This window comes from Acanthochromis polyacanthus, chromosome 14 (genome assembly GCF_021347895.1).
Source record: "Acanthochromis polyacanthus isolate Apoly-LR-REF ecotype Palm Island chromosome 14, KAUST_Apoly_ChrSc, whole genome shotgun sequence".
NCBI lineage: Eukaryota > Metazoa > Chordata > Actinopteri > Pomacentridae > Acanthochromis > Acanthochromis polyacanthus.
This window is the reverse complement of record NC_067126.1, coordinates 23,130,369-23,158,342: the sequence shown is the minus strand read 5'-3', so window position 1 is coordinate 23,158,342 and position 27,974 is coordinate 23,130,369. Positions and strand designations below refer to the sequence as shown.

The window sequence follows — 27,974 nt, the reverse complement described above, 5'->3', positions numbered from 1 at the left end:
ATAATAAGCTGTGATTGAGTTTTAAAAATGGGACAAAGAGGGCACAAAAGAGTGAGGTTAATCCCGCAGGATGCCGGGTACCAAAAGGGCATTTTAAAACTCCAAATAACAAAGAGGAGAATAAAAAACATCAGTGGGAAATGTTCTCTATCATTGTTGACTGCAAAAATACTCTTTTCAAGGTCCAGTGTTGAAAAGATAATCCAGTGTTTCACATCCCAGTGGCGACTCTTCTCACATGTAGCACTGAGTGGTTTGAAAACAACTTAGTAGCATGCTGCAAGGACAGTAGTGTATCATATCCACAAGTTTCATCCTGTCAAGAGTCCCATTGTGTTTTGAAGGATCAAAGTCTCTTTTTGTTACAGACTTGTATGTTCAGTCGCACATCTAGCATACTACAGCAGCTCTACATGTGAGCGTACAGAGAAGCTCAGCGTAGCAGGGATCCAGTGGTTTGTACTGCCAGCGCTAAAACAGCATGGGGCACTAAAAGGGAAAGCCTACTGTTGAGTTCCCCTTTAAGAGATTAGCCAGTGTGTTTTTTTTTTCCAGTATATAGGTATGAGCTCCAATTTGACCTCTGTACCAAACAAGACTTCCGTTATTTCTATATCTACTAAGGAGATGGTTCCGTTTTTTGGACACAGAGGTTTGATTGACTGGATGGATTCAGGTCACTAACGGTGAAACACAAACAGGAAGTTCACAAGTTAGGTGCTCTTAAGATGTTAAACTGGAGCTAAATGTTTATTTCAACCATTTTACAAAACTAAGCTTGATACCGTGTGATGATGAAAAGCTGCTCATGTGTACTAGTGTTGATCTGTGTACTTAGTTCATCGTGTTCGAGCTGTCAGACAGTGTAGGTGCAACGACGATTGTGGTGCTTGTAAGCTGCCTCTTCCTTTCCACTTTCCTTTGAGCTTTCTCACAGTGTTCGGCACACCTGACCCAGCCTGCTCGTGTGTGTGTGGTGGCGAGAGGGTGAAGTGGGAAAGCAGTCAGGAAGATGAATGCTGTGATGTCGGCTACTCATTTCTTCATCAGAGCTCAGTGGTCAAGAGACCTCTGGGTTTGGCTCCATCCTCTGAGGCTGGCGGCTGACCCACAGTGCTGTGAGACACAGGAGTGGAAGGATGGTAAATTACTGCAGCACAGAACAACTCTACTTCACCAGCAACACCTTCAAACACACAGTTTTGTGTTGAGCAATGTTTAAAAAAAGAAATCAATATTTGTACTCAAAAAACACAGAAACAATAAAGAAGAGAAATATTACATCACAGAATATCCATTAGAAACGTCTTTTTTTTTTTTTTTTTTTTTTTTTTTACTTGGCTGTGCCTATCAAGATAAGAAACACTCGATTAATGTTGGAGGTCCCATATCGTGAAAGTGTCTTTTTAATATGTTCCTATGTTTTATACACTTCTGCTGCTTCTACTAACTCCAAACTGTCTCGGCCACATGCAAAGCACCCAACATATTTTGTTTTCCGAGCACGAGCAAGTACACGCATCTCCATGCACTCCCAGTATCCAAAGAATTGAAGATCCAGTGGATTGCTTGTATTTTGATGGCACCACAACAACAGAAAAATCCTGTGCTAGCAAGATGTGTATAATGTACCCATAGGCAAGAACTGAGGGACATACATTTGTTGATCTTTGAAAAGCGTTGGATTCAGTGGATCATGAACTACTTCCAGACAAACTCAGAGATGCTGGCTTTGCTTCCAAGGCTCGTAAACACTTTAAACATTACCTTAACAGGTAGAACTCAGAGCGTACCAATCAGAGGGGCTACAAATCAGATTTCTTTGATGTCAACGAAACGTCTGCCCCAAAGCTCCATTTTGGCTCTTGTATTATTTTCTGATTTTTATAAGTGAGGAAGGTAAGAACATTTCAAGCAGTTCATGCATTGTTAACAGCTGACACAATCATCTATTACATCTTCTGGCAGGCACAATGTCGATAGACAGAAACTTCAGACTGCAATTCAGTTTCTTACAGAGAGCTCTGAAGATTAAAAATTGGGTTTTAAAATGGCCCAGAAAACAAAGTTCATAATTTTTATCAAAGGAATCGTTTTACAAACTTGACAATCTAAGAAGTGTTTACATCTGAATGATACACTGATGAGGAAAGTGCCTCGTATAAGTACCTGGGGAATACAGATCGATGAAAGAGCCTTCATTTAATGTTCATATCTCTAATTTAGTTAAAGAAACTCAAAATGAAGACTGGCTTTATTTTCAAAATATCACTGTATTCTCTATGATTTGACTGGCTGGATGTCACTAAGCATTCGTAGACAGCAAAACTGTTATATGCTCATCTATAAAGCTCTGCTGGGTAAACTCCCAGAATACCTCAGCACCGTTCTCACTTTCAGCTCTAGTAGTTATCATCTTGAGTGCCTCTAAGTGGTTGCTTTGAATGTTCCCCGGACTCTAACAGACTTTGGCAAAACAGGTTCTCCCATCAATGCACCCATGTCATAGAAAAATTTACAAAAAACTCTTAGATTAGAAACATTCACATCCATTAATGAGTTTAAAAAAATCATAAAGAATACAGTGAAGGAAGGATATCGATGTTTTTCTGAGAGCTCCTTGAGCCGTTGTCAATCTGTTTTTACTATTTATTGTTATTTGTGTATAATGTATCTTTTTTATATAACCTTTTTTTTTTACTACTATACATGGAAGTACAAAATATCCCATTAAAGACTACACATTCACCTGTAATGAGTTCATTTTCAAGCTGCTGCTCTGCACGGCTTAACTGCTGATTTTATAACTGCAACAGTGTCTGCCAAAACCAGCACACATATAAGTTTAAAGATAACAGACATTTTCAAATAAAATGATTCGATCACCTCAGCGATACAACAGGAATGCCTGGTGTCACACACTCACATCTATGTCAGTGGCTTGCTGTGTTACTGAATGAGCTGCTTCTTTCCATCGAATCACAGATGCAGACACTGCTTCCTGATTTTGAGAACTCATATGTGAACCTTTTGCTTCACAGTAGCACAATATGGGAAACGGTCAATGATTTCTAAGAGTAGGGGAGACAAGCAAGAAGGAGATACTTGCTGGCCGTTCCAGCACATGTTAGAATACTACAAAGCTTGTTTTAAAAACAAACTTTGAGCGCGTTGGGTTTAAACATATTCCAGTAAGGTATACCTGCAAAGAATTTTACCTGGCAGAGATGGTATTACGTGTGTGAGCGAGGTGGGGAAGGGCTGGGGTGAGAGCTGCTCCCCCATCTGCAGGGAGAGGAGAGGTGGCCTTAGGAGGGGGGTCAAGGTCGAGCAGGCCGTTAGTAAAGACGCCAGGAGGCTGCATTAGAAGGGGATGAGGGAAAGAGGTCAGTTTCTACATAGCCTCTACTTCAGCCAAAGTGAGCAGCGTCTATGCAAGTGCATAGGGGGAAAAGTATATCTTGAGTCATCAATTTCAGGAAAAAAACAGTAAATTTAAACATTTAACTGCACATTACAATATTTTATGCTGTTTCACAATGAACCTGTGAAGAAAGAGACACAAAAGACAAGCAGCTGAGTAAAGGAGCGGTACATGAGTGAACTCACAGCAGTTGTGGGAATGATCCAGCGAGGCGTGATGAGAGGTTTGGGTTGCTGCACTGGTGGCAGCTACAATACAAAAAGAAGTCTGCCGTTATATCAGTCAAATTAATTTGAAGGCTTCATATAACTTCAGACACAGAGGTGTGACAGAATATCAACATACAGATGCTTCTTTTGAGCTCAGCTAATGTCTCTTGCACAATATCTGTCTGTATCTTGTTGTCGGTGGAAAATTGAACATCCATAACAAAAGAGAAACATGTCTTCTCTAAGGTCTGCTAGTGCTGGAACCACGTTAAGTCTAGGTCAAGGCTGCTAACACGAGTCAGAGTATGTCACAAAAGCCCGTCCTTCACGAATGCTCAACAATACACGTTTGCCAATAAATTACACATTACTATGGAAATTCTCATAATTTCAGCAGACAGTGTTTTGCAATTACACTTACCATGGGAGAGGATCAGTGAAATCAATAGGTGTAGACAGGGGACAGTGTTTTGTAGGTCAGCCTCCTCGGCTTTAACCTGTAGTACAATGCAAGCATTCTTTTAAAAAAAAAACGCAACATACAAAAACAAAATAAATTCACAGACCTCCTTTTCAGATAAATGCTTTAAATTGCTCATTTGAATTGATTCAGAATGAATAGGGCTTGAAATTAAATGAAACTGTACCTGCTCTTCAGGTAACTGTTTAGTGGGGGTAAAAATCTATATAAATTAAATCTGAAACATTTTAAGTTATTCATTTGACAGTTAAATTGTGATGTTATTCTTGGTTTTGAAGAAAGATGAAGCTTTACATCCAGTGTAGTTTGGGTTCGGGTGTTATTAATACTGGTCTGCCGCTATGAAATGATTATTGAGCCAAACCCTAATGTCAACAACATAACGCAGACAAGTTAGCCTGTCGTTTTAGGTGACATCCCATGGTATTTCTTGAGTGTGATTATGCAAACATTCTGCAAAGTTTACACTCAACTTCAATCCACCAGTTGATCTGGAGACTACAGCCATAGAAATGACAAATAAATAAAAGAGGAGAAAAAAAATGTGGTCTGCACAAAACGTTAACTCGAATGATCATGAGGCGCGCACTGTGTACCATTACAGCATCGCAAGAGCCTCAATTAACAGTCGATCTCCAATACCAAAGTTGTTTCTTATTATGTATATCGCATAGATGTGCTTTATGGGATGTTTGTACTGCAATTCAATAAATGTAGTAATAAAATGAAAAAAAACAAACAAACAAACAAAATCTATTTTAGGGGCCACCCAAAGCAGACACTGTAAACGTGTTTTCATGGATATTAGTTCCAAGTAACCAAAAATTAAAAAAAAATACACAACAGTAAGTAAGGATAGAGTCATTCAGCTAACAGTAGGTAATTATTACCTTTAGTGCCAAGCCTTCACTGGCAGACTCAGAGGGCATCTTGGGAACAGAGGGGTTTAAATCTTCAGCACTGCAGAACGGAGAAGTACAGGTAAACAAATGATACAGAAATGGATTTCAGGTTCCCATGAAGTAGGATAAAGGGAAATATTACCTAGTTACTTGGGTACTTACTGTGTGTTTTTTTTGGGTTTATTAGAATTTAAGAAATCCTTAATTCTGAGCCCAACATATGACTCAACCAGCAATTCAAAAGTCCTCGCTGTTTTTTAACAGTAATAAACACATAAAAAAGGGAAAAAAACTATTTGACATTGTTGCTTGAGTAATGCCTTAAATTAATAAACAGTGCTTCAAAATTCCTGTCGATTACATTCTGTGCCTGACATCAAAACACCTTTTTTTTCAGTGAAACATGACTGCATTGTCCAGACTGAACAAAAACAGCAGTCTGGATGGGGGAAACATTTACTGCATCAATGAGCCTGGAGCCACACAACCAATGTGAACTGTCCGTTCAAGCATCTGCATATGTCTGACTTTGATGTGTCACAATCCCATGTAAACACATCTTGAGCAGCAGCAGTATCCAGGCAGAATTCAAGTCATGTGACTCTACACACACACACACAAGCACGCACATGAGCACACACACATGCATTACTCAAACACACCAAGAGATGTCAGCAAAGACTGCAAAAAGACAAGCAACACCTTTGTCTCCAACAGATCACTAAGAATCTGTATTATTGATGTTTTATGTTCTGCTTGGATGATTGCAGCCAACATAGATGTCTGTAAAAGTGTCCACTAAGGTTTGGTGCCACAGAAAGAAAAGCAAATTAGCACAGCAATCTAGGTGCACAGTGGTTTTCAGTTTCTAAACCACATCTTTACACCCTCACTTCTAACCTTTTTCTAACCTCCTTCATTTAATTTCCTTCTAACAACCCCAATGATCAAAGCCCATTCTTTCCTCCAGCTGACGTAGGTTAAGTGATGTGATCATTGCATAAGATTAAGCTTAAAGTTACATCAACAATGGCAATTTCCAGCTCCTTATAAGGACAGAATTATTCCATGATGGAAATGTTTATGTCTTAATAATAATTAAAAAGACAAAAGATTTAATGATAGATCCTGTCTATTAATTTGGTATTAATTTTGCAATAAGCGTGTCATTTGACGTAAAAATAGATGACAAGGAATACTTAAAACTGATCCAGTATGTGTTATATCAGTCCTGTCAGAAGAAACTGGGGGTCTGCAGCTACTGTCAAAGACTCTCTCAATCTGTTCTTAATGAAGCTGCGCAGTGCATCAGTGGTTAGCACTGTTACCCTGCAGCTAGAAGACCCCCATCCTGGGTCTGCAACATCTTTCTGCATGGAGTTTGCATGTTCTCCCTGTGCATGTGTGGGTTTTCTCCGGGTTCTCTGGCTTCCTCCCACAGTCCAAAACCATGCTGAGGTTAACTGGGGATTCTAAATTGTCTGTAGGTGTGAATGTGAGTGTGCTGATTTGTCTGTAAGTGTAGCCCTGTGATAGACTGGTGACCTGTCCAAGGTGTCCCCTTGCCTTCAACCTAAGTCAGCTGTGATAAACTCCAGACCCTCTGCGATCCAAATGAGGATTAAGCGGTGTATAGAGGATGGATGAATGGAAGTTCTTAATGGAATACATACAATGTGAATAATGGATAGATGCAGGATTTCTCTGGTGCAATGTGCACTTGCAAGTAAAAACTGCACACATAAGCATTGAGAACATACAAACAAACACACACACACACACACACACACACACACACACACCACACACACAACACAACACACACACACACACACACACACACACAACACACACACACACACACAACACACACACACACACACACACACACACACACACACACACACACACACACACACACACTAACCTGGTCTCTGCAGAGGAGACCAGTGAGGCTGGCTTCAGCAGTCCCAGGAGTCTTGGATGTCAGGGCGGCTGCTAACAGAAAGAGACGAGTTACTGCCCAGTCGCCCAGTACGCACCTTCAACCTGGCAGACAGACAACACAGATTGCGGTTGCGATGTTGTGTCAACATAAATCACATTTGTGCATGAAATATTGAGTCTGATTTACAGACAGGAAAAAATAAATAAAAATGACTGACAGAATGGGCATAAATCGATTGTACTACATCATGTAAAACTCAGCAGAACATAGCTTTTACTATACTTTCTTGATTGGAGCTAAATTACAGTGTTTTAAAGAAGTTACTTCTATCCAGGCATAATTATCAGCCTATACATTTTTAAACATAATGGATTCAGTAAATTGGCTTGTTTGGTGTTCAAACATTGTCTTTAGGAGATAAAAAGGGCAAAAAGAACCAATATTGTGAACAACAGAATCGTATGAATCTAATGTCGCCTTTTCTCTAGTTTCAGCCATTTGCTGCCTCTGGTACAAGCAGAGTCACGGACTCGCTTGTCAAGCCATGGAGGCCTTGCTCATTACAGACAAGCTGTGGGTGATGTAATGTTGTGAGCTATGCTAATAATCCTCATGAATATTCAAAAGGTTAATCAGCTCTAGCAGCAGGGAGCGCTGTGATTGGCTTAGACAATGCACTGACAGTTGGCATGACTCAGGAAGATGACGGAGGGCCCAATTTTCAAGACAATGAACCACAAGTGACAATGGCTTTTCTCCTTTGCATGCATGCTCTGTACTGGCTGTAAAAAAAAGCAGTTTGATGCTGCATAAATATACATAATTTGCATATAAAATTTTTAGAGCCTTAAGAGGAACATTTTCAGGATGCTATTTTACTAAATGTATTAGATTTCTGTCCTAACAATCAGTGAACCTTGAAAAATTCTGAGATCATACCTGGCGGAAGTCTCCTGCAAATTACAGTTTTTATCTCCAACCACTACAACATGCTCCTCCAAAGGCCCCTACAGAGAGAAAACAGAGACAGGTAAGTGCAGTGTATGGACTGGTTGTGTGTGGGGGGGTTTACAGATCTGCATTTCAAGTCCACTTGCTAGCAGAATATAAACATGCTCACATCTATGAGACATTATGCGTTTCTGATATACTGCAGCTGTGATGACCAAATTTCAGCTGTGATACACACACTGAAGCCTACAATTATAGGGCAAGTTCAAATGGATACCAAACTTGAAAGGAGGCAGAGTAGTTGTAGTAGTATTAAGTCCTGGCTATACTGTTCCATACGTGTTTGCTAGTTTACAATGTAGGAGAAAGCTATGGTAGGAAACGCTATTTTTTTTATACATAAACCAGTTAGAGGCATCAGCTGTGCTAGAAGTATCTTGGATGATGGTAACGTTGTGTAAGACTAATAAGCTTCTATTCAAAAAGTGTTGGACAGCTCAACAAAAGCTCTGTGAAAAAACAACCTTGTCCAAAAACCTTGGAGTGGATACTTTGCTTAAATTAGTTTCAATCTCCACTCACTACATTTCAAACGTCTTTTCAAATTCAGTTGATATATCCGTTTCAACTTGATACATTTGTTTAATTCAACGTACCAGAGAGAAAACAACTGTTTACCAGTGAAGCCAGGCAGCTGGGTATGGCAATCATCCGTTTACATCTTTCAGAAACAGAATCACTCAACGATACAATGCAACACCTAATACAGGCGATTAAAGCCGCTGAAAATTAAGCATGTACGGTTATCACATGAAGCCTCAAGTTACTGCGGCCGTCATAATTTACATGTCTTTCTTCCACTTCTCTCCCTGTTTTGTCCAGTTTTGTGGAGTGTCTGTTCCGACCTTTAGGGCTGCAGCCTCAGCTTGAGCTTTCAAGATGTTGCTCTTCAGATCCTCGGGGGCGCGTAGTGGAGTGGATAGCTGCGACTGCTGCCCGTTACTGTTCAGACCACACTTCTCCTGTAAGCTTCACCACATCCTCCTGTTGTGGAGCACAATCAAATGTTTACATAGGGTAACACACAGGTCCTCAAAAAGGGTAACATTTGATACACTGCTACAAATGAATTTGCGTATATATATGCCCAATAAATCCAGATAATTCCGAAATGCTCTCATTTTTGTTTGTATTCATTTTAGTTAAAATGGCGACAAGCTTTACTTCATGCCATGCCGCTCTTGCTGTAATTTCTTCAAGTTTGCTCAATCCTGTTTAGCGGAGAACTATACACAAGCTGTATTTGTTTATATCCAGAATGAACAAGTGTTGTTGAGTTAAAATGTTCCATAAACAAACTCTCACCTGATTGTTCATGGCCCATATTGACATTAATATTGGCATTATTTTCTTGGAGCAGAAAGAAGTGGACTGCTCTCCAACTCAAGCTGCTTCAGCCGAGCTGCTGCTTCTGGAAGGCAAAAACAGGATCTAATGGGCATAGCAAACATAACATTTTCTAATTGATAATAATCGCGTAACTGCAAGGAAATATTCATTGAATTCACCTCTAATTGTACTTAATGATGAGTAAACAAAACAGGAATATTAACAAACACTACATAATAAGCACTAATGTGTGTTAATAACTGACTTCCTGTAAGGTACGACGACTGCCGGAATTTAGAGAGAGAACGTGAACAGAGGCAGCGTAAATGTAAAGGATGTGAATAGAATGAGAGGGAATGAACACTGCACTATCCTGCAAACAGCATTTTAAAATACTTAGAGGATTTCTTTTCAAAATTACACCGCTTCTTAAAAAAATATTTGAAAAGATTTGCTTTTTTTGAGTCTACAAATGAATTCTGCAATCTAATTTCTATGTTTCAAATGCAAATTTGTGTGCGGCTGCCTGCGAACTCACCGCTAGACTGAGTGGATCTTCCACAGTGACACCGGCAGCAGCATAGGCATTGCTTGGCCCGGCTTCCTCCGTAGTTGTCACAGTAGGGACACGGGAAGCCCTCAGGACGTCGTCAATACATGTCTCCATCAAGTCAGCAACCCATGGGCAGACTGGAGACAGAATGGAGAGAATACAGAAAAAAAAAAGAGGTCAAGACGAGAGGTTTAACAACAGACAACATCAACAATGGAGGCGATATTGCAAATATTTAACCAAAACTGTAACAAAAGGATTCAGGATTATACAGCTTACCTGTGTCACCCAAAAGATATGAATGGACTCTGCAATGATGGTAAAACTGACCCATGGTGATTTATTAGAAAACATTTTAGAATAACATACCGATATGATATCAATATATTTAAAAAATTAGGATTAATACTCACAAAAAATGTAAATTTAAACCACTGTATACACGCAGACATTTTGTTGATTATGAAAAGTAATATTTGAAATAAGCTTTTGAAAAATCTCAGGCAATAGCAAATCATAAAAAACAAAGATAACTTTGACGGTAAATTTATAGCTGCTCCCGTGGCTTGTGTCAAATAAAAAAATAAAAAATGCCCAAAATGCCCCAAATCAAATGTCCTCTCAAGAGGTATCGATATTATTTTAAAAACCACAATAACCTTGATGGAAATAAGCATTCAGAACAAGCAATAACTTTTGTGGGAAATGATGTGAGGTAATATTCTCAGAATTAGAGGTGCTCGAAGCACAACATTTGATACACGGATTTTTATATAAGCTCTTCCAGCAGCTTGGTAATTACCTCATATTTCTGTAGCCTGAAGACACAGCCAAACATGAGAAGTAAATATACTGCTATATACTCCCTGGAGAGAACAGGAGTTAAAGGACAACACACACAAAAATGTGAAGAAAAGCACCATGCTTTGCCTAGGGACTCACAAATCAAATGTATACAAACGCTCCCATATGTTAAGTAATCCATGAAGGAAACCGAAAGGACAGTGAGGATATGTCCCGAAACATGTGGGAAATAACTATAAACATAAGGCTGAAAGGGAAGAGGAACAGATAGCATACGCTTAATAACAATTTGGTACTCTGTAATTGTATGCTGTCCTCGTGCATGTGGCTGGGATGTTTTGGTTGTATTCAGTTCAGTTCAATAGCCAAGATTCAGCTTGAACAACAAAAGATGACACAAAACATTACTCAATTTCATGCACTGAACAAAACATCCTGGTAACCTTAAAGGCATCAATGCAGTGAAACACACACAAAGGACACTACATAGCTAGACACACATCTGTGTCATACGTCTCTTTATTCTCTCAAATGATTTAAAACAGTTTAAAAAGACACACGTCCTTTGGTCACAGTCAGTTGTAAACATTCAACTAATCAACAACGATATTTGATCATCTTCATTGGTTGAGCTGTGCAATAAATACAAGTACACAGTGGTGGAGTTCAGGTGTAAGTGACATCAACTTCTGCATATTCTTCTTTATATTCATCATTACCTTGATTGCTGGGTCCTTCCATAACATCCTGCACCACTGCAGTAGTGTCCATTAACAAAAGTTACAGTGTACTAAAAACAAACAAAAAACAATCTGCATTTAAATCTGATTCAGGTTTAAACATTCTGCTCTATTACTCTTGTCTGACCTCTTGCTGGAAGTTAAAATAGAAGGCAGCATCTGTTTCATGTCTGAGCAAAGAGTCTAGTTTAAGTTTAGCCAAGCTTATCAGTAGAAGCAGGAACAAGCAGTCAGCTGCCAGCGTAAAATAAAATTAATCTTCCAGCATTTCTGAAATGCTTTTAAGAAAAAAAAAGTGGACAATTGCACATCAATAACTGATTTGGAATGAAAATCTCAGAGACAATTTTGTCTATAGATGGGTAAGATAAAAAAACAGACTTATTCAACTCTTTCAAACAGAGCAGCTGATCTATGACATGTAATAACTGGTTAAATACAAAACATAAAATCATATTTTAATTTAAATCACTTGATGAAATTCATATTTAGGTAATATAGAAATAGTGTTTGAAGAGTATAAAAACAGGAAATTATTTTGAGCGAGGGAAAAAAACAGAGCAGAGGAGGACATGATTAAACCCTCCAGGAACTATGTGAACTACAGTTTCCTTGCAGAGTTCGAGAGTGGAATTGAATTCCTAAGCCCCACACTGATAACATCTCACCCTAGTCAGCCAGTTTCACCATGAAGTTCAGACTGAAGGTCAGGAGAAAAAGGGGGTGAAGAGACAAAACAAGAGGGGAAACAAAGAGCAGAAAAAAGAAAATAGGAGCGGAAAGGCAAGGAAAGGAGCAATCGGATGGGTAACTTTTAAAAACTGTCATTGGACGAAAGGTCAGGGAGGAATAAGAGGCATAGATGGAGTCATTAGAAAGAAAAAGTTAGCTTGGAGGAATGTCAGTCAGTGCGAGGTGTTGTTAGAATGAATAAGTGACACTGTGAGCAGTTTTTGATGAGCAATGTTTCACTTAATAATGCATATGTACATTCACACCAAGTGTGTTCTTCCAAGTGGTATGGTCACTACCATAAATACCAGAAGTCTGCAAGGGCAGGTCACTTCCCTGCTGAGCCATTCCCATTTATTAGTGAGCTGACCACTTCATGTCAGTACAGAAGGTGACACCGTTGTCAGTTGGTCGGATCTGTCAACTCCTTGTGTGGAGCTTGACGGGACATGAGCAGGGGGATGGAGGAGGAGGAGACCTGGGAGAACAGGGTACGGGGGGAAATAGAAGGACAAAGGGGAAGGGGACAAACAGGAGGTGGAAGTAAAGAAATGTGGAGTGAGTGAGTGGGAAGTGATGGTGAGTGAGTGAGAGGTGACACAAACCAAAAGTGAGAAATGGAGGAAGGAAAGGCGAGAACTGAATGAAAGCAACAAAGAGGAGAAGACTGTAATCAAATGATGAGGAGATGAAGGATCACACAGAATATAGAAATATAAGGAAACAACGGAGGAGCAGATGAGAATTGGAGGCAGCAGGAGGCTGATAACCTTGAGTGTGAAGACAAAGTGTAATTGATTGTGCATGGCTTAACGTGCAGACTAAGTTTATTCTTGCATGTATGAGGGTTTCTTAAAGCTTTCCTAACCTTGCCAGCAAGTTGATTTCTCACGATATTTGTGAGTCACAAATCTCTCAAGAAACCATCTTGCTCCGCTCCCGCCTTCACTTTTCGTACAGCACCAAGTTGGTTCGTGGCCAATCACGCAGCAGTATTCGTGTGTGGGGCGGGTATATGGGCGGGATATCCGGGTGTGACGACGACACCAAGCGCCAGTAGATCAAAACAAACATGGGCAACGGAGGACAACGATCGTGCAGATGCTGCTATTAAGTCAGTTTTTAGCTGAATCTCCTATCGCTTCTTTGAAGGAAGAACAACGAGAGGTGCTTTGCGCATTTCTGGATGGTGAAGATGTTTGTGCTTTTTTACCTACGGGTTTTGTAAGGTTTAATCTACCAATTGGCTCCGCTCGTTGTGAAGAAACTTCAAAGGGTCGCCGCGATTGGCTAAAAACAAACCTGTCAGAGGCGGGACATACTGTTGCATTGTCCAATCCGTGCCTCTTTCCTCTGAACGGATTTACATAGAGCGGTCCCAGATTGATATTGTGAAGTACTATCAAGTACTACACAATTATTAATCTGGCTATTGCCAGGTTAAAAGCTTCCTACAGTTGCATCAATGTTAAGGCTTCATTTAAAACTACATAAATAGTCATTTTAATGGACATTAAAACAACATGAATAAGTAAATAAGGCGTGCACGGTCGTGATAAGGCCAGCAGTGTCAGGTACTGAATAAGCCATGAAGCTTATAGTACATTGCTTCTGCTACACTGTACAGTAGCACGCATTCAAGTGTGGCGTGACACGTGTTGTCACATGAACACTTGAGTTAAGTGAAGTAGACTGAATGTCTCTAGAGTGTCAGTGACCTGGCTTTGCACCTCTAGTGGCTGATGTTTGATGCTTATGTCAAATCTGTGTTTGTAGTGTTTATATATATATAATCAGTGCTGGGGGCTCTAAGCAAGAAGCTTTTATTCGTGACAGCTCTGCTGGGAGTTTAGAAGGCAGTTTCCCTTGCCACTACAAAACAGTCACTAACTTGATGGCAGATGACCAGTCAGTCAACAGATGAACTTCCAGTGACCTTTATATTTTCCATATAGTGTTGTTGGCAATAAAGGAGGCATTTTGGAAACTAATTCAAAGGCAACAATCTAAAATTTATCCACTCACACTCATGAGAGAAGTAAAGTAGCTTACAGGGATGAAAAAGGGTCAGAAAGAAGGCAACAGTTAAAAGCACTACATGACAGCTTATACAGGCAGACAGAAGACAGCTGGAAGGCAGATTGTTGTTTAAAAAGGAAAAATAAAACATAAAAGGCCAAGTTCCTCAAACTGCTTTTTAAAAAAATGTTCATTATGTTTGTTGACTTTGATCATATTTTAATTTAGTTAAGAAAGTATAATGCCATTGCACACACATGTGAAGGAAAAAAAACATTCTTGGTAATTGTTTCAACTTATCAAAAATTACAGACCCCTGTCACAAGACTTATACTGCTGATTTAGACCACTTTAGTGAATGATCCATCATTAACCCTCTGAGTCCCAAAACCTGGTGCCAGGTTTGAAAAGCATGTAATTATAACATGAAATTGACAAATTTTCACTTTTAACTAGGAGCTGAAATTGCGAAAACAGAACAAATAGTTGCATTTTCAAATGTCCAATGATCCTTGAACTAATGCGTGATTTGAGCTTTCATTGGGAAAATTAAACAAATTTGAGCTAAAAATTCTGACATTTAACCAGAATCACCTTATTAAACGTGCAACATTTAAACAAAACAAATACAAAAAAAAAAAATACAAAAAATAGCAGTAACCAGATTCTGGGGGCAAAAAAACACCCAGAAGTTGCCTTGGGCTCAAGGGTTAATGTCAGTGATATATATGTTTAATGTATGTCTGATTTCTCCTATACTGTCAGCAACAAAGTATCACATCACAAGAACTAGTGTATGTGCAACAGGCTTAAGTGGATGTTAATTCCCCGTTGAGACCGACTGTTCATGCTGATCTAGATAGCTAGACTATCTTAGGGTTGTAGTGCCCCATGCATAATCAACAGTATCATTGTGTTTAAAGCAAGGGAGGAAGTCATGGGAGGAGAAAGGAAAGAGCTCCAGTGATTAGTCTAAAGTATTAGTGATATGAAAATGTCACTTTCAAAGCATCCTCCTCACGTCAACTGAGTCAGTAGTGACTGTTGGCACTGGTTGATGACATTAACAAAAACTCAGTGGTCATCTCAATGTAACATCCTGTGTTGATAAAATACAAATGAACTTGTAGATCTTGTAGCACCATCGCTGTTGTTAAAGTATTCTTTCAATGACTGGAGAGACTTCTGAAATAACACTGCTTTGAGAACACGGCATGTTCACAGAGCAATGTGGGCCTTTACGTGCCGTTTTCACAAAACAGCATTACTAGTTAACTTCATGTTCCTTAAAGCCACATCAAATACTTAAACACTTTGTCATATTACAAAATCTAACATTTATTCTTGTATTTTTTGAAGAAAAAAAACCGCCCAAATATTTCCGATCATGTTTGCTGAAATAGTATTTTTTAACATTTCACTTATGACTAATAGTAACCAGGAAGCAAAAATATTCAGATGATGTTTTTATCCATTTAAAAAGGTATCACAGATAAATGATAATGAACTTTCTTCATGAAATAATTATTATCTGCAGTTATCTGTAGTTTACCCTGTGGGCAACAAAGTTTAAAAGAGGAGGATACCACATAATTAGTGTACAGGTCACAACAGTGTCTATGCACTGACTTTATCCAAGGTCATGTCTGTGCATCCTAATTTCAATGAGAATTTCAGTTTATTTTAACCTGGCAAACTTCCATTAATGTGACTATGGTGGCTGAATGGGGAATACTAACTTTGTATTCTCTACCTTCACTGTACAAGTCTGAAAACACAAAAGCAAAAAGGCAATTCCAGCCAGCAAATTTCAAATGGAGCCGGACTGAAAACAAACCTTTAAAATGACTCATGTAAAAATCTGTTGTTTTTTTGGAAAGCCACAGGAACTTCATGCTTTCTGCACCAATATGTGCTTTGAATCTTCACAAAGAGGTGGAGAGTGAGAAGTTAGCATGACCCACTGAACCACGACAGCTGCATTCATGGGAAATACACCAGGCCAAAAAACCCTACAATTATCCTTAAACGGTAATAACTGAAAAAAAAAAAAACAGCCACTGCTCTACGGAAATGACGGGCAATCCTCTTACTACAACTGACCAGAAATTTACTTTACTAGAAATGGGATCAGCCTGAGCTGTTAACCGGAATGAGCTTTATTCTCCTCGAGGCATGACGACACTAGTCAAGAATATTTAATTTAAGCTGAAAAAAGCATGTAGGCCAGTGAGGCTTCCTTCATGTCTCTCCACCCAATTCTGAGTTCTTCTTTGTTAAGGATGCAGCATCTCCAATATGTTGTCAATAAACTCACTGGCAAAGAGCCTTCCATTAATCCTCAGATATTGTAGACCAGGGATGTCAAACTCATTCCACAAAGGGCCGGTGTGGCTGCAGGTTTTTGTTCCAACTAAGCAGCATCACACCAGACCTGACTCATTTAATCAACCGATCTCAGTCTCCAGACAGGTCATTGGTCAGACTGTGTGCTCTAGGCTACAGCATTTAGTTCCAACATATCTACAGCACACAGTCTGACCAATCACCTGTCTGGAGACTGAGATCGGTTGATTAAATGAGTCAGGTCTGGTGTGATGCTGCTTAGTTGGAACAAAAACCTGCAGCCACACCGGCCCTTTGTGGAATGAGTTTGACATCCCTGTCGTAGAGATACCTTGAAGACTATTTTCTATTTGGAAGAAATATAAGGTTTTGAAGAGGAGCAGGTGTTTCACAGGATGCACAGAATGACATTAGATGCCTGAAAGTGAAGACACCAAAGTCCTGAACAGAGTGGATTAAAAGCTGAAATCACATTACATCACTGATTCATGATACCAAAAGCAAGACCCCCTGCACAGCGCCCAAAATCACATCACCAGCTCCTGCACAAATTAGGCCGGCATCTCATGCTGATCAAAACGGGACAAACAGCAAATCACAGCGAACTGCCGTCTGTCTGTCAGCTGCAAGAAACCCCAGTTCCAAAGCCATAAAGCCCGCCACTGCACAGCGATTGATTGGTTAAAGCCAAAGCCACGTTAAGGTTCAGTGTTTGATTGTACCTACCGCGGATGACTCCACACAAGACCAGTTTGTCCTCAGTACATGTTAATACTGGAACAAACAAGGGAATAGTGCAGGTTTATAACAAGAGGACGGTGTATACATGCTGGTATGTATATGCACAATGGATTTTAATAAACATACAAACAAGCTGCACACACAACAAAACAATCACAAGTAACATATTTATACACATTGTTAGTGGAACCAACTCTGATTGAGAGTAATGAGAGGTAAAAAAAAAGGCAGCAATACAGGCTGAACTACATGCCATGGAAACAACACCAATAAAAAGACAATGTGCCTTTAAGTGAAGAGATGTCAGTTGACTACTAGGACAGTTTTTGCGTCGCATTTTTAAAAATCCTGTCTGCATCTATCTCATTTATCCAAGGTCCACTGCTTGTCCCTCACTCTCACTGACATCTGTGTACCTGCTGTTCAACTTTCCTGAAGCTGACCTGGCTAGTACACACTCACAGACACAAACGTACCACCACCTTGTTTCAGAGGAAACATTTATATCCACATTACTAGTGCATAACCTGTACAGGACATCATGCCCACTCATGACACACAGCAGAAACTTAAAAACTGAGCCACAAATATAAAACTGCACATAAATACAGTCTTTTTCTCTGCCTGTGTCCTATTCTTTCTTCCTTTCTACGGCCACAACAAGACAGGGTCAGTGGATAAGCCATGTTAAGCCACTCACATGGAATTAGACCATGAAAAACACACCTAGCTTTCCACCTACTTCCTACAGCATCCAACTGGGATCAGTCAGCCTGGCCCAACTGTTGCTAATCTGGTTTTGTTTTCCTCATCATTAGTAAGCAGTTAGCCACCACTGACACATAAAAATGATTCATACAAATTCATCCACTTTCTAAAATGCTTAGCAAGGTCAAATGAATGTATTTCAACAGAAAATAGGTGAAAAGTGAACTAAAAAAAAGATATATTTATATATATGCTGTTAAGAAATGCAGATGTTCAAAAGAACTGACTTTTAACCAAGCGGAAAACCAAAGTCATGCAGGTACCAACCTTCTTTTTTCTCCTCCAGGACTCCTGGGTAGAGCCTCAATTTCTACTGGTCCACAGGCAGCAGCTGCCACTGGGCTGACTACAGGCATTCCTGACCAGGCACCTCTACTGGCAGAAACCTGAAGAGAAAAAGAGGAATTATGTGAACTGGGCCAAAAGGTGGATGAGACTGAGAGGTACTGAAATGACTGAGAAAAATACAGGATCACATATAAATACAAGGGGAGTTTTCACATCATTAAGGTACAATTTCTTCTAAGTTTTGTCGAAGTCACTCATATTCTAAGCTGTCTTACATGAGCAAACTGTATCTAATCACTTGGACAAAATTGCTTTGCATGTGAAATAATACAAAATTACTAGTCTGAGCATGTTGTACTGCTCTGTTTTGTTTCCCTGGATAGGAGGGATTAAAAAAAACACAAACAATAGTTTGCTCCTCACCTTATCTTTGCTGGCGCTGACTCCATTGCCTGAAGAAAGAACCCTGAGAAAAGGAAGACACTGGGATTTTTTTCAAAGAACAAACAGTACAACACTTCTCAAGCATTTTTAATAAAGTACATGGATTTACGCTGCAAGTTAATTGATTGATTTTCAGCATTATCTGCACACTTAAAAACACCCAAGGAGACTTAGGAATTAAATAAGAGACTGTCTCAGTCTTCCACAGGGCATTTATCTCAGATTTGTGTAATATGTATTTAGCCTTTAGGCCTGATCACATGAACCACATTTTGGGGCTAAATTTATAACACTTTACCATACCTAATTAAAATAGCAAGACCACATTAGTTTCATACAGCTTTAAATACACAAATGTTTTTGCTGCTTAGAAACTACTCTCACAGCCTCAGTCTGTCCAATCAGGTCTGACGAAAAGTCCCATTTATCATCTAAATTCTTTGACTCAGCAGTTACCATGGCAGCTTAAAGCTTACACTGACATCATGTCTTAGCCCACACACATACTCCTGCAACAAAAGGCTGTGTGTCAAGATTATAGACAAGCCTTATGATCAAATTGAATAAAGTGTGTGAGAGTTATAGCACTTTAGCAGAACAACATATTAAATGTTGACAAACTATTATTATATATATATATATATATATATATATATATATATATATATATATATATATATATATATATATATATATATAAGTGTCGTAGCAGTGTGTCCTGGAAACTGCTGTATGAAAATCCATAATTGAGATTCAATTTCTAAACAAATCAACTAATGTGGACCCTACAACTAAAGCTGAATAACAAGGGGAGGATAAATAAAGTCACTTAAACAGGCAATGACACAATCATGTTGTTTCAGCATCAATGTACTCACTCTTGGGGGTTGAATGGTCCTGTAAAAACACAAAGAACAGACATTAAGCACTGTATCCAAACATATACCTACATATAAACCTGAAAAGTTAAATACATGTATTTTTCAAAGTATACACAGATATAAGTTGGCATTACGCACAGTGGATTCAAATCTCGTTCCCTTTTGCACACTTTATGATGTTGTGCTGCTTTTTAAATGGACAGAATTGACATTTTTACTCTCTACTGCCATCTCTATATCCACAGTCAACAGATCTCAATCTAGTAGAGCACCTTTGGAATAAGGTGAAAGAGGAGATTTGCATCATTAAGGTGCTGCTCACAAATAAGTAGTAATTCTATGATGCTTAAATGTCAATATAGATTAAAATCTGGAAAAAATGTCCCCATTTATTTGCAAGTCTGAACGTAAAAGTGGGTCTAATCCAGTACTAGCAAAGTGCAACTAATAAAGTGTGCACTGAGTGTGTAGAAGATGTATATTCCTCTGTACTGTGCAGGTGTGTGGCTGTGTGATTTTTGTCCTTACCTCTGTTCTGCATGGTTCTTCTGGAGTACCGTCGACTGGGTCTCCTCTCAAAAGAGGCTGACCGTCTTGCTTTGTTGGCCTTGGTTGTCTGGTACTCCGTCTTTCCACTAGTTGTAGAAACACAAAAATTTCTTTAATGTCTGTGAAGATTATTTGATCCTAACAAAACTATTAAATATAGAAGAACTTCCCTTCATTATTTTTGGGTGAATCTTCTTGTCACAAAAGCAACAGGCACAACAATGACCCCTGTTCAACTCCAGATCCATCCAGGCGATAACCTTCTATTAACAACAAACCCCTGCGACCCCTGTGTTAAATCAACATTACCGCCAGTGCTTATCCAACTGGGCAATGTTTAAACACACAGAGGGGAACTAGCCGCCTACTGCAGTATGTTGACATCGAGAGTGCCTGTCTACAACCACAGCAAGTATCTGCGTGCACACATATGTTCTTTTTTGTATGTGCAGAATTATGCAATACTGTGGGTCAAACTAGGATTATCTTGTTGGTATACACAAATCCAACAGCACAGAAACAAGCACACGGCTCTCTACATTTGTGGCACCTGACTCATCAGCAGCCTCCCATCTCCCAAAGGCTACTTTAACAAGCTCAACACCATGGATCTCTCACACCAAATGTAATTCTCCTGCAGCTAGAAGTCACTACAGCTCAGGATGTTCAGGCTAGAACACAGTGGACACAGAGTGCTCCGGTTAATGTCTTTTCTGATACCGTTAAACAGAAAGTGACGTTTTACTGCACAGACAAATCAACCAGCAGCTGGAAGTTCCAGATAAACAATTACTAGAATTGCTCGTCACAATGTATCCGCGCAATGGTGGAATTTTTTTTTTAGAAAGGGCACAATTTTTTTTTATGTTAAGTGGAAAAAAATTAAACTTTATTTCACAATAAAACAGAAAGACCTACGTTGAGGTCAAATTATTTTGTAGGCAGTAATGCAAAGATAAGCATTATTATTTAAATGTCATTTCTAACAAAAATCCGTGTTGTTACTGTTTCTATCGGTTTTGTTGCCAGAGAACTTTTAAGCCCGACATATTTGATAGAATTGGATATTGTAGTACTTATGTACGATCCCTGAGCCCAGAACAGACAAAAACACACCATTTTAAAATCATCCTTTAACTTCTGACCTGTCTGAACATCTGGTACCTGTATCTGAAGCGAGATCCCATGCGTATAAATCCAGAGCGAGCAGAGTTCTTCTGTACTGGCCCCCTCAGCCTGAAGAAAGCATGATGCTCCACGGCACACTTCCACAGATGCTTACAGGCCTTGGGGTGGTCCATCCTGAAGACAAAGGTGTGCTCCTGCTCTTTACCCTGAGGAGGATTAGTATGGGTTACATTTGGGCAATCCACAGAGGAGAACATACAATACACCATTGTGTTTTCCTCTTCTTTCCTGCCTTTGATGGTTGCATTGCAGCAAATCTTGATCAACAAGTTGATCAGTTGAATAGTCAAACAACAACTGCTAGTATTGTGGGAAAATAAAAAACGAATGAATGACTCAGACACAAGTGCAATTTGATATCTCCTGGAGGTCTAAGCGGTGGTCAAGCCTGCTTGTCACCGCAACCAGTTCCAAAACTTGTACTGGAACCAGTGTCACAGTCATACTTTGCTTTGTTTCTGCCTTGTTTGTTTTAAGGAGTGCTTCTTGTACTCCATACATGTACCAAGACACATGAATCAGACTCACATGGTCAAAATAAGAAAAAACACCTCCATAAAATCCCACAGGCCTTTACACGAATAAAACCCACAAACCAGGATCTGCACAGAGCACCATGTGGACAAAGCACTGGATTTTTCATGTACAACCTCCAATTTATTCAAGAGAATTTAAGGTCTGTTACATATAGTAGTTAAATCTGAGATCTCTTGGAGTTACCCTCTATGAGGATTTAGCTCCTGAAAAAGCAAAAACAACAAAAAAATCTCACTGTTAATGCAAAATGGCGGATCTCCTGTCAGGTTTAGGGTATGGGCGCCACTGAGTTTTTTGTGCGTCCTGACGTGCTACATATGCCTACTAAATTTCGTAGGTGTAGGTGAAACATCTTGTCCCATAGTAGATGTTACAAATGTAGCAGGGGGCGCTAGGGAGGCATTTTTCCACACACATGTGCAATTCCTATAAAATATCTAATTTTTCACCAGTTCTGATCCGTGTGCAAAGTTTCTTGAGTTTTTGAGCCTGTTTAGGCTCTTAAAAATGTGATTCTTTTGGGTGAAAAAGAATTCCTTGCATTCCAATAGGAGTGACTTGGGCCTTAATTAACGAATGACAGTATTCTCTTCCTCCTCCCACTGTCACAGAGATGACATTGGATTTACTCCCAAAATATGTGGAACAACAATTGGACAAGTTTCACAGCCAAGTTCCGCTCATTGGGTTTAACCTCCGAGGCTCCTGATCCTCATGTGACAAGACAATCATCTTGCTGTAGAATTTAAGAGTTTACAGTAAATTCCTTTGGAAACAAAAGACTACCATACAGTATACAGCATCCATCTGTTCAGACAGAGGAATCGAGAATTCTGTGCGTGTGTGTTTGTCTGTGTGTACGAGAATGTTGCATACCAGAAATACCAGAGGGGGCAGGCTTCTTTATTAACCTCCCTCAAAGACCCCTGGGATGGACATAAACAGACTCTCCTTCTCTCTCTCACACACACACACAAGCCTCTTAGTAATATAATATCAAAACTTATTTCATTTGGATTTGGAACTAACCTCTTCTAGGGCTCAGGCACTTCTTAAAACAAAAGATTTTGGAGGAATAGTTATTTTAAGAAACAAGCAAAGCAAGCTTCATACGTTGCATGTTTTCTTTAAAGGGATTAAAAAATGACTTGCATGGTCAACTGTAGTGTGTATACAATTTTGCCTTTGTCCTGTCAGCAAATGTCTGCATTAAAGTTGTTTTTATGAAACATGGCAAAAATGTTGACATATATTTAACAGTATGAATTTGTTTCATGTTCGTTTACCGAAAAGGACAGATTAGATGAAGTCTGCTCATTTTACAAGCTGTAATAAGTCAACAAGTTACAAAAAAAGACAGTTAGTTATACAGCTATTTAACTATTTTACACCTCATACAGAGCTGAGAAGCTGACAGCAGTATGGGAGTGGTTTGACAACTTTCCATCCACGCTTTTTTGCCATGGAAATGTATCTCACACTGAGAGACAAATAGTTATGCTTATCATATAAACCATATTTAAATGAAATGAACTGGTAACAGATAGTGCAGCTGTAATTTTATGACCTTGACTGCAAATGGAACAAAGTGTTGTGAGAATATTCGTTATAATGATCTAGTACTGTATTCAAGGAAAGACAAGATGTTATCAAGAGTGACTACTAAGTGAGACTGAAAGTATGCACTGCATTTTCAGCATTCCACTGGCTGCCAAGTGTGTGTGCGTGTGTGTGTGCGCGCTCTCATGGTCACCTGTTCGTCATCCTCCACCACCACGAGCGTCAGTTTGCTCTTTCTAAAATCCAGACGAGTAATCTTGGGCCTACAATAAAAACAACAACACAGACACAGAGCACAGTCAGGACATATAAACAAACACACAAAGAAATTATTACAGCAAGAAATAGTGTTTTAATGAAGCAATGAATGAAATATTTAGATTTATTATGTCATAATCAAACATACCAGAAAAATAGCCCAATCTTGGTTTCTCCTTCAAACACCAGGACTCCAGTAGGAGTCAAACCCAGACTGTACTCATTACCATCTCTTGCCTGCAGGGCAGAAATGGATGACTGAGAATCTACACAGATATATGCTATTGACGTGCAGCTCCATGTAGGTGAAGCAAGTACACTCAGGCTGTACAGTACAAGCTGGTGAGAAAGAGTGTGTTAGTTACCTTGACCATATGCATGTCAACTCCATACATTTCCAACCACTTGGCTTTGTTCAGGTAGTTAATCTCAGCTTGGGCTGGCGTCTGACCTCTGGTGAGGGAAAAAAAGAGGGGACACAAATGAGGAAAGCACACATCAAAAAGCATGGGAAAAGCCAGGAGAGTATATTAATACAGTGTTTTTGCTAACTGTAACACTCCAATCACAAACAAGTACAAAAAGAGACTACAGAAAGAAGCACATTCAGTCCTAAGTTGTTTGTTATCTGTGGTAGCGTAGTCACCTTATAAATGAAATCCCTCTCATTAATAAATTTAATTGACTACTTGTATGTACATTAGTTTAGTTACAGTGAAAGGCTTACCTGCACTCCTTCCATGCGTTATAAATGGCCAGCTCCACATCCTCTGTCTGGTTGGGAATGAAGCGAAATTCTGACACCAGGTCCAGATTGTGTTCTAATGGGTCACAGTCTCCTAGCTCAGCTGAAAACACACAGACAAACATGCTTCTGGATTCACAATTTCCAATATTGTAGTCGTAGATAATGGGTAACTGGGAAAATACTGAATAAAGCCTCTCTCACAGCACACAAAATCTTGAGTAGCATCAAATGAAGGACTGACGAGGAACTAACCTCTCGCTGAACAAGAGGTCACAGATTTCATCAGGTGTAAAATAGTGACATGAAAATTGGTTCAGGCAGATAAAAACCCAAATGTACAGAGAGATAAGAGCATGAACAAGTAGTTAAGCTAGAAAAAAAAAAAACGCTCGGCACTGTGGTGTAGAGAAATTGGATAGAAACTGAGAAATCCTGACTGATTACATTTTACAGCGGTTGGGTAGACAGGAGGAACTGTGGTTTGCTGGAAGCTCTTCACTGTTTAGCTAGTCCAGCTGTGAGCAAAGCCTCAGGATACAAAAGAGAGAAAATATCATTTCATCCGATCACTGTACGATAAATGTCAGTGGACCAACAACATAATTCAGAAAAAAGGGGAAGAAAAAGGGAGAAAGCTCTACTGAGGGAAAGAGAGAAAACGGAAAGGGTGCTGGATTAGGGGGCCTCCGAAGAGGATAGAGCACTAATGAGCTGGCATTTACCCCACAGTGACTGTGTGTATGTGCATCCGAGGGTTTGCGCACGCAATCCTATTTCATTAATGTCTCTAGTGACTCAATGTTTGTTCCTCTGAAGAACCTTTGAAATTGCTCAAATTGCTCTTGCAGGTAAATGCTGCATTTTTAAAGACAGTTGAAATGTGTGTGAATGTATGGGCACGTGAAGATATGGGGTTAATGCATCTGGAACAGAAAGGCAAATCCATTTCTGCTCCACGAATATCTTTTAAATAAACCTGCGGTATGTAGGTATCTAAGCATCAGCTGACAGGCTGTGCTGCTACATGGACATTTGACACACACTACTACTAGACAGGAAGGAAAACACTTGAAGATCAGAAGTATAGTCATTACAGAAATGTCAAGAACGAACTTAAAATAATTCCTTGCTTGCTTTTTAGCAAACGAGGGAAACTCACAGCTCTGTCACATGCATCAGCAATCCTGTCAAGGCCCAAAGCTACAACAATCCTTGATTTGCAATCGTATTATACTAGAAGAGTCTATGTGTCTCAGTGACCATGGCAGCAACGTTGCTAGGAGTGTTACTCAAAGAAGATGGTGATTTACAAAGACAGCCATGACTGGCTGCAAAAGTTCAAAGAATACCCTTGTGAAACATTGACACAAGGATCAACAAATGCAAACATGCCTGTCAGTACATGGCTCTGTCAGGAGAGCACCTTGTTCAGACACAACTTAACTGAGATCATCAGCGAAAAGGAAGTGTAGGGCTTAGCAGCACTGCTAGCTGGGCACAAGCGAACAGATGTAAATCCAAATCATTCTTTAGGTTTAGCACATTCACACTGAAATCATATAATCAAAACAAACCTAAAGAGCCAACTTAAGTCTCAGGTTGAATTTGAGTACATTTACATTAATATAGAAAGCACTGTGTAAAAGATGTTGTCCTGTCAACACTTTGGGGATTCAAACAAACACAGCTTGGCAGAAAAAAACATGCAATTGCCCCAGTAGTTACAGTGTGTGTTGTATTTGTTCTAAGAGAAACCAGTTCTTGTCGTAGGGATGAAGTCACTGTGGAAGAAAACTCTTCTTGCTATGAAATTATACATTGCTCGTATGAAAAATTGACAAATGATTGTACAGGTTGTCCCTAAAGTCTGGACATATAGGAAATCTCATTTATTATAATATTTTTTTGCCTAAACAGATTAAATATGGCTATATTATCAAATATATCTTAATTCAATATATTAAAAAATAAATATACTAAATAAAATGTTGTTAAAAATTAAATTTTTAGAAAATAATAGGATTTTTGCCGATGTGTTCAGACTTTAGGGACACTTTGTATAATAACTTGACAACAAGTTGTATAAGCACGTTACATTTTTTTGTATGAACAGACATGGATCAAAACCCTGCCAACATGTACGTTAGGTCTACATCAGACTAACATTGATTAGAGAGTTGATTCCGATTAAAAACTAGAATTTGAGCGATTGTGTGCCTTTGCCAGTAAAGTGTCATTTTACACTTTCTTTGTCCAGACTCATATATGTAGTTGATACTGTGTGAATTCATTTAGAGAGGCCAAAAACAAGAGTTAAACTCCCTGTAAATGTTCACATGCTCTTTCTATCAAGCAAATTTTGACAGAACACAAAGTTTTAGCAATAATCCTGCTCAGTAGGCAATAGTTTAAACAGGGATGTCACTGTAAAGAAGCTACAACTTTCAAAACATCGATGCGTTATTGTGACATCTTCAACTCAGCAGTGCAGAAGATTCCTACAATCACCACAGTTTTAAGGAGGGCGCTGAAAATTAGTGTCAGCGATTCAGTAACCAACCAAATGTGAAACAGGGTCACAATCTCCCCTTCTGTTCTTGAGTCATCGTGTTAGATGATGCCCAGAAAAACGAACAGCTGACCTTTAACTCTTTAGATATAAAATGTCAGCACTTTATCTTTATATCATGTTAGACATGTGGGCGAAATTTTGTCATAATTAGGGTGGGAATTGTTGAGGTCTGGCCAAAAACGTATTTCGTGAGCAAATTCTGAATCAGTTCATCCTTGAGTCCAAGTGCCACATTTTTAAAAAACTGCCTCAAGGCGTCCCTGAAATATCGTATTCACACGAATGGGACACAAGGACAACCCGAAAGCACGATGCCTCCGGCCACAGCTGGTGCCAGCACGGATGCATAAAACCAAAGCTCAAGAGAATCCCCGATACCTGCTGTGCTTACCCTGTAGCGAGAAGGCAGCCAACTCCACCGCTGTGTCAAATGGACATTCTAGCCTACAGACACAGACATGCAAGAGTCAGTGACAGCAAAATTAATAAACCCAAAACACTGCCACAGGCTAACAAAGTTCCCTGTGACCTTCACTGAGGCCTAATCATGTCTGCCACTTCCTGCATGTATTCAGTCCAACGATTAAAATAATAGTAATATCCTGCGCAGTAGAAAAACAATACATAAAGTACAATCACGTTCCATTTAATGAATAATGTAATTCTGCTCCACTGACCAGCATGCAATCCTGTAAGGCTCTTAAAATAACATGCTCATAACACCAAACACAGCTGATGAATTCATGTTTAAAGGGATTAACAAGTGATGAAGACAATGCATCGTCTTGCTCGATTAAATTGTTACACATAGGGCTACTTAATTGTAACGAAAGCAGTAAAGTAAGAATGCAGACTTGAAATATTTAATTGTGTTTTTTTTTCATTTCCTCTTACTTTGTTCATCTCTGAATAATCAGAAAACAGACCCATTTACAGGATGTT

The 27,974-nt window shown here is 39.3% G+C and overlaps 1 protein-coding gene across 1 annotated transcript in view; it reads right to left on the bottom strand.

Annotated features, from left to right (window-relative positions):
- Positions 1-215: 215 nt before the first annotated feature.
- The window catches only part of epb41l5 (erythrocyte membrane protein band 4.1 like 5), a 38,020-nt gene continuing 10,261 nt past the window's right edge, over positions 216-27,974 (bottom strand). The window contains 24 exon segments of the mRNA XM_051958635.1: positions 216-1,116; positions 3,219-3,358; positions 3,610-3,672; positions 4,051-4,097; positions 4,100-4,130; positions 5,005-5,074; positions 6,944-6,983; positions 6,986-7,014; positions 7,904-7,971; positions 8,821-8,937; positions 8,939-8,964; positions 9,293-9,323; positions 9,325-9,383; positions 9,839-9,989; positions 18,271-18,393; positions 18,719-18,761; positions 19,618-19,636; positions 20,149-20,255; positions 21,334-21,503; positions 23,648-23,717; positions 23,861-23,949; positions 24,078-24,165; positions 24,440-24,560; positions 27,424-27,476. Coding sequence (XP_051814595.1) covers positions 1,047-1,116; positions 3,219-3,358; positions 3,610-3,672; positions 4,051-4,097; positions 4,100-4,130; positions 5,005-5,074; positions 6,944-6,983; positions 6,986-7,014; positions 7,904-7,971; positions 8,821-8,937; positions 8,939-8,964; positions 9,293-9,323; positions 9,325-9,383; positions 9,839-9,989; positions 18,271-18,393; positions 18,719-18,761; positions 19,618-19,636; positions 20,149-20,255; positions 21,334-21,503; positions 23,648-23,717; positions 23,861-23,949; positions 24,078-24,165; positions 24,440-24,560; positions 27,424-27,476 — 1,825 coding nt within the window. The 3' untranslated portion in view covers positions 216-1,046.